General features: G+C 39.6%; 2 protein-coding genes across 6 annotated transcripts; one reads left to right on the top strand and one right to left on the bottom strand.

Moving 5' to 3' along the window:
* Positions 1-37: 37 nt before the first annotated feature.
* On the top strand, positions 38-5,254 carry c4h3orf18 (chromosome 4 C3orf18 homolog). Its single transcript, XM_028575420.1, has 5 exons — positions 38-545; positions 1,357-1,788; positions 2,027-2,052; positions 3,060-3,189; positions 4,667-5,254. Exons 2-5 carry the CDS (start codon positions 1,528-1,530, stop codon positions 4,745-4,747), a joined length of 498 nt encoding a protein of 165 aa, XP_028431221.1. The 5' UTR covers positions 38-545; positions 1,357-1,527; the 3' UTR covers positions 4,748-5,254.
* Positions 5,255-8,232: 2,978 nt separating this feature from the next.
* Positions 8,233-16,078, bottom strand: si:ch211-161c3.6 (high mobility group protein HMGI-C). Of its 5 annotated transcripts, none has more exons than XM_028576351.1 (6): positions 15,901-16,078; positions 13,661-13,874; positions 13,094-13,177; positions 10,729-10,779; positions 10,561-10,596; positions 8,233-8,731 (listed from the first exon to the last, which is right to left on the bottom strand). In XM_028576351.1, the coding sequence occupies exons 2-6, from the start codon at positions 13,763-13,765 to the stop codon at positions 8,648-8,650; spliced, it is 360 nt and encodes a 119-aa protein (XP_028432152.1). In that variant the 5' UTR covers positions 13,766-13,874; positions 15,901-16,078; the 3' UTR covers positions 8,233-8,647. The 5 variants fall into 5 exon arrangements, with proteins under 5 accessions (XP_028432152.1, XP_028432151.1, XP_028432153.1 ...); XM_028576350.1 differs by having other exon boundaries at positions 13,661-13,830; XM_028576352.1 differs by having other exon boundaries at positions 13,661-13,784.
* Positions 16,079-16,817: the final 739 nt, after the last annotated feature.

Genomic DNA, 16,817 nt, shown 5'->3' with positions numbered 1-16,817 from the left:
GTTAAAGAAAAGACACTATAGGGTTAATTTCCTCAGAGCTGCCACCCGGATGCAGTCATTCACATGGGTCTGAGAGCATCTGGTGTGCAGAGCCATTCAATCCTATTCTCATCCCTGCAAAGCCAAATAGACAGCTGAGAGAACCAACCGCATCTATCATCTTGAAGCCATTAGACCAATTGCAGGGTGGCGGGGGAGGGAGGACTCTGTTTGCAGCATCCCTGAAGCAGCCCCTGTTGTGTGAAATACAAGAAAGGGCAAGACAGGGGGACGAAACGAAGAGGCAACCGGAGAACGGGAAGGGGATATTGTGGAGGTTGCCGGGATAGGGTAACTCTGGTGTGTGGAGTCCATCTTCACAGAAAGATGGCTGTTTTTTCAATGTAAACAGCCTGTGCAGTACCTGCATTGCTAAAGGGGGAAGCAAAAGAGGAGGAGGGGCAGCCGCTGGAGGAAATGCTGCCTCTTCCAATGAAATTTTACCCTCTCTAGCTACCCCGGCCTGCCGCAGATCACATCTGAAGTCATGCCTGTTGTATATTAAGGTAGGCTACGTATGCATCTCTAATCTGAGAGGAGTAGGCCTACTGTAGGACCTGGTCACGTTGGTAGGATTAGAAGCTCAGCTGTTTGAGCAGGACTAAAAATAACATGCTGTGTATCAGTAACGCAGTAATAAGACCATAACATCATTTAATACAACGAAGTCTTGCTAATTAGACAACAGTAATGACTGAATCCAGCCTTTGGTTTTCATTGGTTGTTTGCTTCAGCTGCACATGTTCCTCATTAAGGTCACATAAGACAGACAGAATGCACTAAGAAGAGAGGAATGGATCTCTTAAAACTCACAATATGTGTAAATCTTCAGGATACATTGCTCTTCTCTCTTATGGGATGTGTACAGCGTATGTGTGTGGGCGGGGAGGTGCATGTACTGAGTTTTGAATGTAGTAGATATTTATGGAAGCTGTGTGTGTGTGTGTGTGTGGGGGCCAACACATTTCCTCACAATGCAAAGTACAGTTTGAGCGGTTAGTATTCCTCTGTATTTTATCTAGTTTGTTATGCCACTTTTCTCCTGTGCCTTTGCTACCCACATCCTGCCCCAAAACACCTACCGCAACCCCGCTGGCACAATCAACCGTGGTTTGAATGAAATGAAAGGGTGATATGTGCCAAAATTCAAAAGTTAGAATTTTTTTTAATACAAAGGCTTAAGTAAATAATCACTGCACAGAAGCAAATTGGAAATTATATTTTAGCATTTTGGCAGAAGAATAATCACTTCACCTGTATTGATGATCCCTACAATAACCCTTTGTCAATCATGTACTGTTTATCCTTTTGTTTTAGTTTTTATCCTCCAGATCATATGGCCAAAGCATTATTAATGCCACAGCAGACCCCAAACCAGAGGGAAAGACACCTGTGTTGACCATGAGACGCACTAGAGGCTGAGCGACACATCAACATCCACACACAGATTGAAAATACATCCTTCAGTTGAAACTGTTAAACCTGACCATGGCTGTGACTGCAGCTGAGACAACTACAAGTTTTCTCTCCACAACTGCCACGACCACCCCACTCCCCTTTCTCTTGACGAGCAAAAGCGCTAGAGACAATGTCACCTCCAGAACGTCATTAATGACTGTTACTATAACAACAAACGAGACCAGCTTCAACGCCACCACGTTTCCGAAGGCGGTGATCGACGGCTCGGGAATGGGAATGGTGCTCGTACCCTTTGGCATCATCACTGTCATTGGCTTGGCAGTGGCAATTGTAAGGAATCATTTAGATATTGTCCCTAAAATAGCTTTTGAATCAATAGAAATTATATTTTCTCTGAATTAACTGGAATGTCTTGACCTCCTGGATTCTGTACCCAGAATCATGTGTTTATATTTGTCTTGAGACACATCATATGTAACATATACGTCACTCAGTCATCTACTTTTGACAAGTTACTTCTATCAATAGCACTGCTTGTTTGTCTTTATATGTCTTTTCTCCATCCTAGATGCTGTATATTCGGAAACGGAAGCGGTAAGTTTACAAAGATGTTTTTTTTCCCACAACCAGCCTTAGTTTACAACATTCCAATTAGTTTCAGTAATTCAACCAAGAATTTGCACCACTAAAACATATCAAGGACAATGCAAGTCCTGCAGGTTATGTTGTGACCCTGTCCTGTAGAGGGGGTGTCATGGGTGAGCAATAGCGGACTTGGACCCAAAAGTGCAGAGACAAGTCGGCAGTGGATTGTTTGAGGATTTAATAAAAATAAACAGTGCAAACAACAAAGTAGTCCTGAGACAAGCAGGCAGGCAAAACGAGTTCCAAAAAACTCCTAGAAAACTAAAGACATCAAAACCACAAGGAACGCAGCGACACAGGGATGCAAACACGCAAACACAATGATCTGACAACAGAGAAAGAAAGCACAGAGACTAAAATACACAAGGTAAGGAGGGTAAAAGGGAGGGACAGGTGACATGAGGGCTGAAGAACAGGTGGAACACATCAGGGCAGGGCAGACAATCACAGAGGCGGGAAAAACACAAGGCAGGAAGTAAAACAAGACAAGACACAGGAAAAAACAGACACTACAAAGTAAAACAGAAAACTGAAGCAAGAAACATACACATGGATGGAACAGGGTAAAACACAACAGAGAATACAGGAGACAGTAAACAACAATGAAACAGGGAATAAATTAACACAATAAAACAGGAAAAACTACAACTGAAATCACAACCATGACTGGGGGCCTGTGTCAAAATCTTGTTTAAAAAGCTATATTCTTTTAGTTTATTTTGTGTCCACAGCATGGTACATATTGCTACACAAACAAACAATGTATTATATTATTGTATTATTCCATCATAAGTGTACTGAGACAACAGTGTACATACAGTACTTCCATAGGTAGAGGGTTAGTAGGGGCCAGCAAATTCTTGCCCATTTTTAACCAACTAGGTAATCCAGCATTTGCAACAAGGCTTAATTTCTTCCTGCTGACTGGTCTTCACCTCAAAACTCTTGCCATACAGGTTGGAGAAGCTGAGGCACCAGCTTATGCCCATGTACAACTTTGACCCGGCTGAAGAACAAGATGACCTGCTGGAACAGGAACTACTGGACCACGGCCGGGAAGGCAGCCTCACAGGTCCCAATGCAAAGGTAAGCTTCTCACATGAACCACTGTATCTCCGCTGGCTTAACTAGAATGAAAGTGCTCCCATTCAGACCACAAGTGGTGAATGGTTTGATCACCACAAAAGCCATGACATCGTTAATAACAAAACACAAACTTTTATCAAAATGCTCCAGTTTGGTGCATCGAAGCGATTCATCTGGCTTGTTGTTGTTGTTGCTGCATATGTTGTTATTTTTGATAAAGTCTCTATTTTTGCCATATAACCGTACATCTGTGCTTTATTTTAGGCAACTGCTACTGATCATCCGTTTATTTTGTTCCATTTATAGATGTAGATCTGTAACTGTCCATTTCTTTTTTTTTTTTTTTTTGTCATAATTTATCTTTATTTTCTTTAATTTCTTCTAAGTTTTGACAATGACATTGTAACAGGAAAACATGGTAAAGTATCACCTGAGTGTCTTTTGAACCATCTCTTTTAAACCTCTTTTTTTCCCCACAATCCTCATTCTTTCATTATTTCAATATCTCAAACAATAACCAGTAGGTTAAATGTTTGTAATGTGTAATGGTTCTCATTTCATATAAACTAATCTATATCAAAGTATGCTAATAGAGGACACAAACCAACACAATCAAAGTCTTTACCTTTGAACCTACACCTATATTATCTTTCATCCTTTCCTTTTTGTTCCTTCAACTTAATACTTAAACATCACATTTTCCATGGGCCACATGCACAAAAAGTATGCAAAACACCACCTTTTTCATTTTCAAATAATCAAATCCATCCACTCGTGTGTTTAATACCATCGCATGTTGAAGACTTCCAGTGGTAGAGAACATTCAGAGTGATGTGCTAAGAAGTATTGCTAAAGAAAAATTATAAATGCAGTTTTATTAGTTTTCAAATGTTTTGTTCCGTAGCCAAACTCTCATAACACGAATGTAAGCTCACAATCTCAAGCTCAAGGCCCACATACTGGCTTTTTCCATAGCTTTCAACTGCATCTCACACGTTGCAACTGAAACAAACTGAGCAAACGCCATTCATTGATGAAGTACATGAAATGCCGTTAAAAGCATGCAAAATAGCTAGAAAGTAGACCTTGGTTAAGATTATTTAGTCAAACCCTTGTTGAGCATTGCATTGCAAAACAATGATGTGTCCATCAGCACTACAATTATCAACCAATTTTTAGAATGCAGGTTGGCATTTTTAATAATACTGGTGAATTTATTACATACCCTAAACAGTTTGCATACTATGGTTTTAGACATGTGGCTTTAGATTCTAACACATTTTCTCTGGTTTCAGTAATCAGTCACACTCTAAATCTGTAGGTCGATTTAGCTGTTTTGATGGTCCTTAAATGAACAAAACAGAATGTCGCACTGGGACAACTAGCTGTCATCACTATTATATTACAATCCAAGGCTGGAGTTAATGTCACTAACTGTTTTATCTCCCATCCGTCCTGCTGCCCATCTCCTCTGCAGACTCTCACAACCTCCCAGGGGACCATGCAGAGGCCCAGTCGTCTGGTCTTCACAGATGTAGCCAAAGCTCTCAACGCTTAACAGCTCTCTTCCATTAGTTGATCCATCGATATACAGACTGTCTCTCAGGAAGGAAAACAAAGGGACAACTGGACTATTTTTTGGAACAACTGGAGCTTTGGTGAACGTTTTCCTCACTACCACGCAGTACCTGAAATGGGCGTGTTTTTCAACAACAACAAACAAACGTAGGCTGCATGTATCATAAGGGAGCATAATGGGAAGCTTCACATATAATCTTGCACTGATCTGCACAAATGCAGTGCAATGCACTATTCTTGAATCATGTTGTGTCATTGCTGTTAAAATGTTTGGTAGCTTGTCAGTGAAGTTATTCTGAGCTTCAATATCTACTTCCATGTTTGATAAGAGAGTGGTATACTGATTTTGTGTTCTTTCGTCTCTGACAAGCTTGAACTCCGGATGTGTTTCCATCCTTAAGTGAACTGTCCCTCTCCATTTTGTTTCTTCTTTATTGGTCAATGAAGGATTGTTTCCGTCTGTATACATTAAAACTATTGAAACCAATTTGAAAAAGAGTGTTGTTGTACAAATCTATAACAAAAGAGAGTCGATAGGTGCGATATTTTATTAATACGCGATAAAGAAGCAGAATAACACAAATCACAAAAGGATCATAGCAAAAATATATATCACAGGTTTGTGAGTTGTATTAATGAAGTGGATGAGGACACATCAATAACATAACTACAAAATGGTGTTAAAAGTAAGGCATAAAGTATGATTTCTCAAGTTACACTTCAACTTTTCAATAGTTGAAAATGGATCAAGTACTGTATGTAACTATTTATCACTATCAGTAAGATCACAGAACAACGTTGTCCCCATATAGAGAGTAAATATCCAGACACAGCTTGTGTAAATAACAAACATTGACCCAGCTGTAGTTCAATTAAGAGGCAACTTTCAGGCTGACTTTCATTCATTATGGTGAAATGAATGTAGGGGGATGAGATGAGTGGACTACAACAGTACTAGTTTGATAGTTATTTCAAGATTTCATGATGCACATCGCCTGGTCTGATGGAAAAGGTCAGATACAACCAACTAACTAACTCATTTCCTCAGAGATGTCCCAGGCTTGTGAGGTCAGAGGTAGTCCAGATGGCAAAACAAGTAAAGTCAATGCAATTGAACAAGAAAACATACCTGTATGTAAATGAATTAAGCTCCTCTGGCAGCAAATTTAGTCAACAATGCAGAAATACATGAACGTATTGGGATACAACATATCGTGGAGGAAACACCTGACACATGCAGTAAATGATGGGTGATATTCAAGTCATGTAATAAACAACTAGTAAGTGATATGTAGTTCACGTTGGCTAAATGGCTACCACGTATGATGACACAAGGAATGAATCTGAGGACCTTGAAGTATTTGCAACAGGCTGTCTGTCAGTTTAAGTACAACTATCCAAGCCGACAATGTCTCAAAAACATTTTTGTGAAAACAGACTGGAGGCTGGAATCCTCTTTATTTTGAAAAATGTTCAAACAAAAGAATTTGGTAATCTATATATAGAAAAATACTATTACTGATTCATTACAGATAAAACGTACTAGTTTTTTAATGAGTTAACCCTAAAGTGTGGGTTTGTACACTATTTTTACACAATTTTACACTATAATTCAACATAGTTGGGGGGTTTCCTGCAACAGCCTCATTTGGTCACTTGGTAGGAAGATGTTACTAATAAAAACTTTTACTAAGTCAGTTTATAACTTATTTCTACTCATGCTTCTATTACACTATTTTAGCATTTATCCTTCATACTACCTTTTAATAGCCAAATAGGAAAGGAAGGAACAACGTGGACCCTTTTCTCTCATAAATTGGTAAAACAAAGGGTTACTGATGCAGTGTTTAGTATTAACCAGTTTTCACAATTGATGTCATACATAAGATATCTGTGGTGCTGTTGTCTTGTTGTTTCCCATAAGGGGCATGTATTTCAGCACTGTGTGGTAATTTGCTGCCCTTCCTTTCAAATCATACAAATTAAAGAGTGTCACACATATAATTTACAGTGTAAGAGTCAGAAAATACATGAAGTAGTAAAAATGAGAAATGAGTAACAAACCCCCCAAAAAAAAAAAAAAAAGTATTTCATAAGGAACTACACCCTAAAAAAAAGTATTTTATCAAGTTCTTGTAAACTATTGGCTGCATTTTATTTCCCAGGAGAATAAACCAAGTCTCACTTCAGCTTTTAACAAATACAGTTGTTTTTTTTAAATAAATGACACTGAGGCTTTTATCTGTACACCCATAGTAAAAATCCTCTGCTGATTGTGTTTGTGTGTTTGTATGTAGGCCTGAAAACTCTTTGCCTGTCTGTGTTATATATCTGCACATGAACGTGTGTGTTTGTTTGAGTGTGTGTTTGAGAGAGAGAGAGAGAGAGAGAGAGAGAGAGAGAGAGAGAGAGAGAGAGTGTGTGTGTGTGTGTGTGTGTGTGTGTGTGTGTGTGTGTGTGCTGCTGAGGGAGTGGAGAGTTACTTTGTTGGAGATCTTTTGTGTTACTGAGGTAGTATGAGAGATTAAGAAGCTGAGGACAACTGAGGTTTAAATGAGGTCGTTGTGTCAAGGCATACTGGTAATGTCAAATACAGATCAGAAATGCACAACAAACACAGCACAATAATTACTGAGTAGACTGACAACATGTTCCTGAATAGCGTTGTACCTGAGGTTTCAATATGGTGTAAAAGCACTGTAATAGTAAAATCCTGAGTGTGGTAAAATGACACTGTTGTTGACTAAAGTATATATGAAGGGTTTCTTTCCAAAAATGAGACATCCATTTAAACCTTTGGGTGCTTTTTTTCTTACTGCTGGTTTGAAGGAAAAAACAAAAAAACATTGAGATTATTAATCTGAACTGTCACATTGACAATTGAGCTAAAGTAATTCTTTGCATTTTTTATTCTGAGCAAAGAACATAAGATATTTCTCCCCTCCAAAATTGGATATTTCATTTTGGAAGAAAACTCTTCACGTCTACTTTCATAAAAACGACTTCAGCGCACCATGTTTATATTGTAACATTGCTAAAACTGTCACCGTCTTGCTCCCATTTCATGTGAGGATTCATGCCACTTGATTTAAAAACATGTTTCAGTAAAACGGTTCAGGTTGGTTCCTTTAAACCCCCCCATCCCACTCTCTCATTTTAACCCGCAAGCCTGTCCATCAAGCAGGCATCCTTAACACAATAGTTGGACATTTTGGTAAATATGCTTCTTTGCATTCTTGCCTGGAGTTAGAGGAGAAGATTGATACAATGTAGAACGCTTAGCATAAAGATTGGAAACAAACAAAACCCACCTACCAGCACCTTTAAAAAAAGGCACATGACCTCTGTAAACAGTAAACAAAAAATAGTCAGTTTTCCACTTTGTGTACGGATCAAACAAATGAGATATAACTTGTTAATTAATGAGCTGAGCTTTAGAGGTGCTGGTAGGTAGATTTTGTTACCTTTGGACAGAGCCAGACTAACTATTTCCTCCTGTTTCCAGTTTTTGTGCTAAGCTAAGCTAATCAGCTGCTGACAATAGCTCTACCGCACACACATGAGAGTGGTATCAATCTTCTAATGCAACTCTTGGCCGGAAAGTGAATAAGCGTATTTCCCAAAATGTCGAACTATTCCCTTAAAAAAAAACATGTCCAAAGATCAATTTATTCAATGTTAAAACAGAGTTTGTTCACCAAACTCTTAGAGTGAACCAATAAAACAAGGATACAGTATCAGGTCGGGAGAAGAAACCACTGCAATGATTTTTTTGTGTGTGTGTGTGTGTTTGTTTATGAATCCCAGTCACAGATAGGAGCCAGACAGTATCCCTGTTTGTTTGAGGCCAAACCTTGAGGTAGGTAGAGGGGCATCCTATCTACTCCCCTTCCTCCTGCGCTGGAACCTGAGAAGTTGAGGGCTCGAGCTGCGAGGGACCCTCCTCAGCCTCTTCTGAAGAGCCCTGGAACATTGGGGGGACAAAAAACACTTTTGTCACTTTGTCTGTCATCGTCTAATCTCTTTCAGTCTAGTGACTCATTGTGCACAAGGTAATGAATCAATACTAGAAAGAGCACGAGAATACAAGAATGAGCGATTGCGTGCAAGGAAGTAGGTCCAGCTGTCAGACCTAGAAATGTGATGAAGACGACGGTTATGTCAGGAAACCAAGAAGACAGAGGAAGAGAACAGTTAGATCAGGTTTCCCCTCTCTACATTGACTCATTCTTCCCCTTCATGTGCGTGCTTCTGAAAAAAGGGAGTCTGTCTCAACAGTTTCAGTTCTTGAAGCATCTTGGCAAACTGCTCAGAGGAGATGATGCGATAAGGCAGACGAGGGGCATCAAGAAAACTGCCCGCTTTGGTGACCAACGAACTATGTGTCTAAAAGAACCAGGAACTCTCGGCGTACTTTCACAAAAACTGGATGTCACAAAAGGATGTTTGGAGGTGTTATCTGGGTAATTCAGCACCGCCATCTGTGCATTTTTCCAAGAACTCCTCATATCCTCATGAAGTCAGTTTATGTAAAGCGCAAGGAACATGTGCATTGGTTGTTTGCTATACGTCAAATGTGCCGAAGCAACAGCAATTTTATATTTGTCTCATAACACATGGTGAACGAGATTCAAAGAGATATTTCTCACAAATACAAGTAAGTATGTACTAAGATGGAATGTGGCGTGCTCCTAAGATTGTGCTAAAGACTAGTGTAATAAAAAATGTGGATTACAACAAAAATATAAAAAGAGAAAAATATAAATACATACAAAATAGTTACATGTGCATACGTCACATGTGCATACGTATATGCCATGTGCAGGGCAGTGCAAAGGATTTGCTGTAGACAATGTACAAGCTGGAGGATGCACAGTGGTCAGAGGAAAGAAGCTTTTTCTTAAGTCTGGTGGGGTTTGTGGTTGTGGAGGCATTTGCCAGAGGAACCTGGAATAGTTTAGACTAGTATGATTGTGGGTGAGTGAGTCTAATAATAATTAGGACAACATATATGAATGTAATAGCATAAACTCAGTTGCCGGTTTACTTCATCTAGCTAAAATTATTGCATTGTAATACAGCAACCTGGTAGCTAAGATGAGGACTTTTGTTGTATGTCATCACCCTCCTCATGCCTCTCCGTATAATGAACTGCATCAGTCTTAGCTAGGTATATCTAATAAACTGGTAACTCAGTGTACAGCAAAGGATAGAGTGGTCCAAAGGCCATGGTTTGTTGGCTGCAGCACCACTATAATGGGTTCAAAGGGCTTTTGAATGTAGTTTAGTTTTGATGTACATAAGCCCTGTGCTTAACAAGCATAAGATATTCATGAATAGTTAAATGAGATCAGCTCTGCCTTTACTCATCCCTTATCATAAATGTGACTGATATTAGTCAAAAGGTAAAATGTGTGACACAAACTGAGATTTCTGTTCAACTGAAGGTTGCATTTCTTCATTAACAAACTCTCAAAGTGACTTCAGCTTCAGTTGGATGTAATGACTAATTAGTGATCACTTAAAAAAAAAACAAAAAAAAAAACTTGAAAATAATTTGGTAAATCTGCAGTGGAAGACTGTTAAATTGAGGAGGGCACATGTTCAAAGGCTAAACGGATTTAATACTTTGTAATGATTTAAAGATTCTGCAACAAACCGCTGCTCATTATAAGACATTTCAACCAACTAAATCACAATAGGTTTTCTGTCGAGGTAATCTGCGGTTCAAAGTGCTACATCAGAACAAAGCTCGACCACCCTACAACCTTTTAAAGATTTGGTTTTCCTCACCTGCTGCTCTTCAGCTACTTGAACTACTTTCTGGGGCTGTGGAAAGAGAGGAAACAAAATGAATTAAACATGAAAGAAAGGCCGCCCTGTGTTGAACTGTAAAGCTCCAGCAGACATCCGAGGCTTTGGACACCATGATGTCTCTAACTGTCAACAATTGCTCCATACCCATTTCCTTGGTCGCCCACGTGGTCGTTTCTCCCCAACGGGCTCCACTTTCTAAGAAAGAACAAATGAATGGTTAAAAGGAGGTTTCACATTGCAACAGTCCTGTCATACAGCACTAATCACTAACTAAGATTAACGGCCTATACGTTTTCATTTGAGTATTGTAATTTTTAAGACTTTGTGAGCAGAACAAACAGAACTGCAACAAAACTACACTCTTTAGTGATAAACAGGGACAGAAATAGCTTTCCTCTCAGTCAAATCATCCCTTGAAATGTCAACATGTGCAGTGCCTGCAGAGCTGTATATGTCATAAAATCCTGCACACGCAACCGTGTTTACTGTGTGTCGCTCGGATAGTAAAATATCAAAATCTAAGTGCACATATTTATGGTATATTTGCTTTGATATCTGACTGTTCTGAGAAATGTTAAATTTTGCCAAATTTCAAAACACAAACAATTGATTTGTGAGATTGGCATGTCTAATTACAGGCTCATATATGTTGCTCTGCTTTGGTGTAACAAGTTGAACAAGTCAGTTGTCTCCAGAAATAGTGATGAAGCTCTCCCAACAAAACAAAATAAATGTTAAAAAAAGAGTGTGAAAAAAGGTTTCACATTTGCATTCCATTGACTGCCATTCATTTTGACGTCACTTTGACAGCGAATAACTTTACATCTGAAGCGTTTAAAGACTTTATTTGTCAATTGTTTATTTCTAAAGAAACACGACAATGTACAAAAGGCTCCATTACCTTGTACCTCACGTTATGGCTCTGTAGCAGACGTTTTTGTAAAAATAGGCTAACGATTGTGTCATAACCACGCGACTTACTGTCGCATAGTAGAGGAATTACCGTATAGTACAGGAGAAGCTCGCAGGCAGTTTCAACTAACATTAGCTGTTTAAGTTTAATTACTAATGTTAACTAGCATGTTAGTTAGCAATAATTAGCCTGTGCCTATGTTATCTCCTTACATATACCTACACTCTCCGTCTCTATAAGATTGGGAATGATTGAGATTTCTCTTGGCACAGCTACCAGAAGACTTACAACTTTCAGACAGGTTGCTCACGTCACATCTACGTCTTCAGGCTCAGTTGGAGGCTGCGCAGTAACGCTCAGCGCTCACCGGAAAAGTGCTTCTAATATCCTTCACTGGTCTCCATCCAGAGCAACGGGATCAGTTGGTCCATTCTATATATACTGTCTATGGATACAAGAGGCCTCTGAAAATCCTCAACGTTTAACTTTAAGAGAAGATTTAACAAAATTACAATGGGTATCTTAATTTTTTGTATACTAACAAATTCTTCAATAACAATGCAAACAGCAATGTTGCTGATAATGATATATCTGAGTGCATGTTTGCACAAGTGTACTTTAGTAAATTATTATTTGAACAGCTGTCATTAAAAAACAGACAAAATAGACACAAAATGCCTGTAAGCTTTATAAAATCACACAAATACACCAAAAGAGAAAAGTGTGTTTGTCAGTGAGCTTTTAGGCTATAAGTGAATTTAAAAATGCTTTCTTTTTATTGATTGGAAATGAGATCCAATTGGTAAGAATGATCTTGATCATTGTCACTTTAAGCACACTGGCGGAAAAAGTATCCTTTAAGTAAAAGTACAATGTACGATGTACAAATACTCAAATAGAAAGTTCTGCCATCACTTGTAAGACAAATATGTTGTGTGGTATTGGTTTCTTTTTTCAGGAGCCATAAAGATCAAGGTTGTTAAGAAGTCACAGATACATAAAAATTTACCAAAGATAATTTCTTTCTTTAAAGCTGTAGCGCGTAGTTTTTTGCCGGTTCAAGTCCCAGTACGGACCAAAGTACAGAGTGTGGATTGGTAGCAGGCGAGATGACAGTTCAATTCCTGGGCACTGCCAGGTGCTCTTGAGCAAGGCACCGTACCCCACAACCGCTCAGGGCGCTGGTCCAGCACTGGCAGCCCACTCACTCTGACATCTCTCCATTTGTGCATGAATAGGTCCTGAGCATGTGTGTGTGTGTATTTCAGGCCTGTGTGTGTAGTGATTTCAAAAAAACAAGAGTATAAATTGTAATTTCCCCACTGGGGATCAATGAACAGTATAAATTATTATTATTAAATGAATTAGCTTTGTAGCAACTAATTTGGCAATGGCTTGGATGTAATGGACGTTCATTAATATTAAAAAGTTATGCACTAAAGCTTTAAATATTTTCTAATATTAGAATGTTTGCCATAAATTCCCAATAACAATTCTTAGTACTTAGATTACTTAGTACTTAGTACTACACTGCAGACACAAGGTGTGACAATTCTGAAATTAAAGTTCAATAAAGATCCTCTGATCAGTTTCAACCTTCAGTGCAGTTCTGGGGCCTTTGTTCTTGCTGCCTTTCGGTCGTCCTCTCGGGCGCTTTGGAGTTGGTGGTCCAACAAGCTCCTGTAGAGAAATGTGGAGCCATAACTAACCAGTGAAAAAAATTTCTTTGAATGAGCTGTTTTCTACAGCCAGAAAACAGACACATCATTAACTATCTTTGTCTTTCAGAATTACCTTTTCATTAGATACTTAACCCTCCTGTTGTCCTGTTTTCAAGGTTTCTATATAAAAAAATATGGGATTCTTTTAACCAAAATTGCCCAAAAATAACAGGGATGGTTTCATACACAAAACAGGCTGTGATTATCAATCAACATACATTTCTCTGATCTGTCAAGATTATTCATAATTACTGGAGTTTTTTAACTCAAATATTAGGTATAATTTAATATGAATTAGGTTTATTGACCATTCAATCCAAAAATAAGTGTGAAACTAGTGGTAATAAGTTGGAATGAAGTTGGCTGAAAATATGTGATGTGAAAACAGACGGACAACACAAGGGGTAATGTTGATCAAATTGTTCTAGGACGGAAGTCTTACCTGCTGCTGTTTCCGTGGCCGACCCCTGCCTCTGCGCTGAGGCTCAGGAGGTGACTGGGCAGTGCTCGGCTGGGGAGACGGCTCTTTGGTCCCACTGTTACTCATGCCTGCGTCTGTCCACCTGCTTCAAAGAGTGAGGGCATCAAAGCCTGGAGGAGCAGCCTCGAGGGCTTAAAGAGGAGAAGACCTGAGTATCATGAGCTGGAGATGTGAGCTAAGAAACATGAAGAAAAAAAGTGCTACTTTTGATTACAGGAATCATCTTTGAAGAATCTGGGATAATCAGCTTTATTATACCACTTCAAATCTCATTTCTTTTTGCACAATGACCACAGTGACTTTCAATCAGTGCCTAATATCACTGAAAGGATCATTCAGAATTACACAGGATCCTTTTCCAAGAGCGAGCGTGGGAACTGCTTATGCATAAGCCTTGGCACCAGGTTCATCGGAACACAAACAGGGGTCTGGCAGACGCAGGGAAACATGAGAGTGGTGTCCAGCGACTAAAAGTAGCACAGATATTCACAACTCAATCTACCATCCAAAATCTGCATTTGCTCTACTGTACGCTGCCTTTCCATCTGCCCTCTGTGAGGTATTTCTCAATGGGGTTGTGCATGTTGTAGGGGTGCTGATGCTGCGACAACTTTTACTCTAAAACTTGTGCGAATGAGATGCAAACAGAACTACTAAATGCAAAATCTTAATGGAAAGAATCACGACAACATGAAAAACTATTGACAAATCTGCCTTTTTTTTAAGCCTACAGTGAACTTTAGAGCTGCAATGTTTAGTCGGTTAGTCGATCAGTCAATCGGCAGAAAATTTATCTGCAACTACTTTGATAATTGATTAAACAATTTCAGACATTTTCAAGCAAAAATGCCAAACTTTCTGACGCTTCTCAGTTTTGATGATTTGCTGCTTTGTTTGACTTAAAGTAAACTGAATAACTTAAGGTTTTGGACTGTAGGTTACAAAAAAGACACCATCTTGGGCTTTAGAAAATTTAGATGGACATTTGTCACCATTTTCTGATATTTTACAGACCATTTAAATAATTGATTTGAGAATAAAATGTCTTAATCTGTCAATAATTTCTTAAATGATAATTTGTCTATCAACAGAATCAGTCAGAAAATAGTGTTCCAAACGCACAGTATATTCAGGTTCCTCTCACATAAGACAAAGAAAGGCAGCAAAGATTTGAGAATCTGAGACTAGGGAACAGTTGGCATTTTTGTGCTCGAAAACGACTGAAACGATTAATCAATTAACAAATAGTGGTCTGATTAATAGCACCCTTGTTGATGTAAACAACAGTAGCCTATGCCTTTATAACATATTTCTGGTAGCTTCCGAAAAAGTAGCCAAATATAATATTTAGGCTACTTTTTATTAAGAGAGTAAACCACAAATGTCAACTCTAAACTGGCTGTTGGTAATGTAATGTCCCAAGGTGGTCGTTTACCATAAGGTCTAGCTCTGTAAAGAATGTGCCAAACGCTAATTGCCAACACAGCCTATCAAAACGGCTGCACTGAAGCAGGAAGTTGGTGTCATTTGAGAAATCTACGTCCTCGTTGAAAAGATTTAAAGCCAAACGAGACGCACTACGTCGTTTCGTCGCTATTAAACTGATTTGCCGAGCAACACAACAAGCGTCCTGCACTTTTTCTGCAGCGGAAGACCGTCCGCTTCTGTGTCTGGCAGTCAAGTACTGGGACTGAATGTACTTTTTGCATATGGGCGGCAATTGCAACCATAAAAACACATTCTTTTACAGCCTTTAGAGAAGGTGCGCGAAGCGCTCGTGCGGCGAGCCCGTGTGTTCAAACCTTCCCGACTTTGGGTTGACAAACTGGCACACGTAAAACGCCATACAAGTCGACACCGTCAGTGTTTTAAGTCTGCTCTCACTACACAACATCCCCCTTCTCCCATCACTTGCGCAATCGATCTTTAATGTGTTGGGTTTTGCAGTGATAACAGGTCCGCCGAAGTGGACGAACCGAAGAGCTGCAAAAACTTTACCAAGAAGGACAAAGGCGAGGAACACAGGTGCAAAAGCTCTCCTATCAAACCAGCCATGAACACATAAACACATACACACACACACACACACACACACATAGGCTACATACATTCAGGCTATAGGCTCCATGTTCAGGCTGAGTGCTCCTGTTCATGCAGGCAGCGCCAAATGCAACAATGAGAGCCGAGAGAGTTGAACTTACCTTGAGACGGTTTGCAGTTTTACCTGGAAGTTCACACAATCAGCTCACTTTGTGCTCCTGCACAACTATGAAAATCCTAGTGTATCGACCGTCTCATTGGTTGGATTGAAATTGTAAACTCTCTCTCTCTCTCTCTCTCTCTCTCTCTCTCTCTCTCTCTCTCTCTCTCTCACGCACACACACATTCCCTCTCTCTCCTCCTCTAATCGGAAATGTGTGTGTGATCCCCCCCAGACGTCCAGTCACGAATACCCCAGTTGCAGTATAATTGGGGGTTGTAGCTGAGCAGTATATGCATTGCATACTTTCTCTATTAAAGCATGTTTCAAGAGGGAAAGAGGGAAGGAAGGTTGAAACAGAGGACCCCGCCCCGAAAAGTTCACCGGACCACCCACTTGAGAGAAGGAAAGAGAGAGAGAGAGAGAGAGAGAGAGAGAGAGAGAGAGAGAGAGAGAGAGAGAGAGAGACGGGTAGTAGTCTATGGTTCCGGGGTTCCCAAAGTCGAGTCCGGGGGCTGGGAAGTTCCCCACAGAAGGGAAGAAAAAGGTTCAGTAGAAATTCTGGTGAGATCAGAATGTCTAGACTGTTTCGAGCAGAGGTTTCACTCTCTCTCTCTCTCTCTCTCTCTCTCTCTCTCTCTCTCTCTTCTCTTAGATCCACACCTACAGTGTTAGCTATATTATTCTGTCATAAATAAGGACAGACATATCAAATGGGGTTTCTGAGAACAAAGTCTGCAGGAGCAGCCATCTGATGTGCATTTGTTGGGGGGTGGGGGAATTGACCCCAGTTTAGTTCATTTAATCATGCGCTGCATGCAAACACATTAGTGTGAACAGTAAAAAAAAACAGATGTGACAGATATGTGAGCAAAAGGACAAATTTCCCTTTCAATTTTCTTACATAGAAGATGTATC

This window comes from Perca flavescens, chromosome 4 (genome assembly GCF_004354835.1).
Source record: "Perca flavescens isolate YP-PL-M2 chromosome 4, PFLA_1.0, whole genome shotgun sequence".
In the NCBI taxonomy this organism is placed as follows: domain Eukaryota; kingdom Metazoa; phylum Chordata; class Actinopteri; order Perciformes; family Percidae; genus Perca; species Perca flavescens.
Note: the sequence above shows the minus strand (reverse complement) of the source record. Positions and strands in the feature narration are given on the sequence as shown.

Excerpts from the sequence above, each read along its gene's own strand:
- si:ch211-161c3.6 (XM_028576351.1), bottom strand. The coding sequence starts at position 13,765 with ATGAGTAACAGTGGGACCAAAGAGCCGTCTCCCCAGCCGAGCACTGCC. Across the intron at positions 10,780-13,093 it reads GCCCCAGAACTGCACTGAAG|AAAGTGGAGCCCGTTGGGGA; the intron begins GTTGAAACTGAT and ends GTTCTTTCTTAG. Across the intron at positions 8,732-10,560 it reads AAGTAGCTGAAGAGCAGCAG|GGCTCTTCAGAAGAGGCTGA; the intron begins GTGAGGAAAACC and ends CCAATGTTCCAG.
- c4h3orf18 (XM_028575420.1), top strand. The coding sequence starts at position 1,528 with ATGGCTGTGACTGCAGCTGAGACAACTACAAGTTTTCTCTCCACAACT. Across the intron at positions 1,789-2,026 it reads TTGGCTTGGCAGTGGCAATT|ATGCTGTATATTCGGAAACG; the intron begins GTAAGGAATCAT and ends TCTCCATCCTAG. Across the intron at positions 3,190-4,666 it reads TCACAGGTCCCAATGCAAAG|ACTCTCACAACCTCCCAGGG; the intron begins GTAAGCTTCTCA and ends TCTCCTCTGCAG.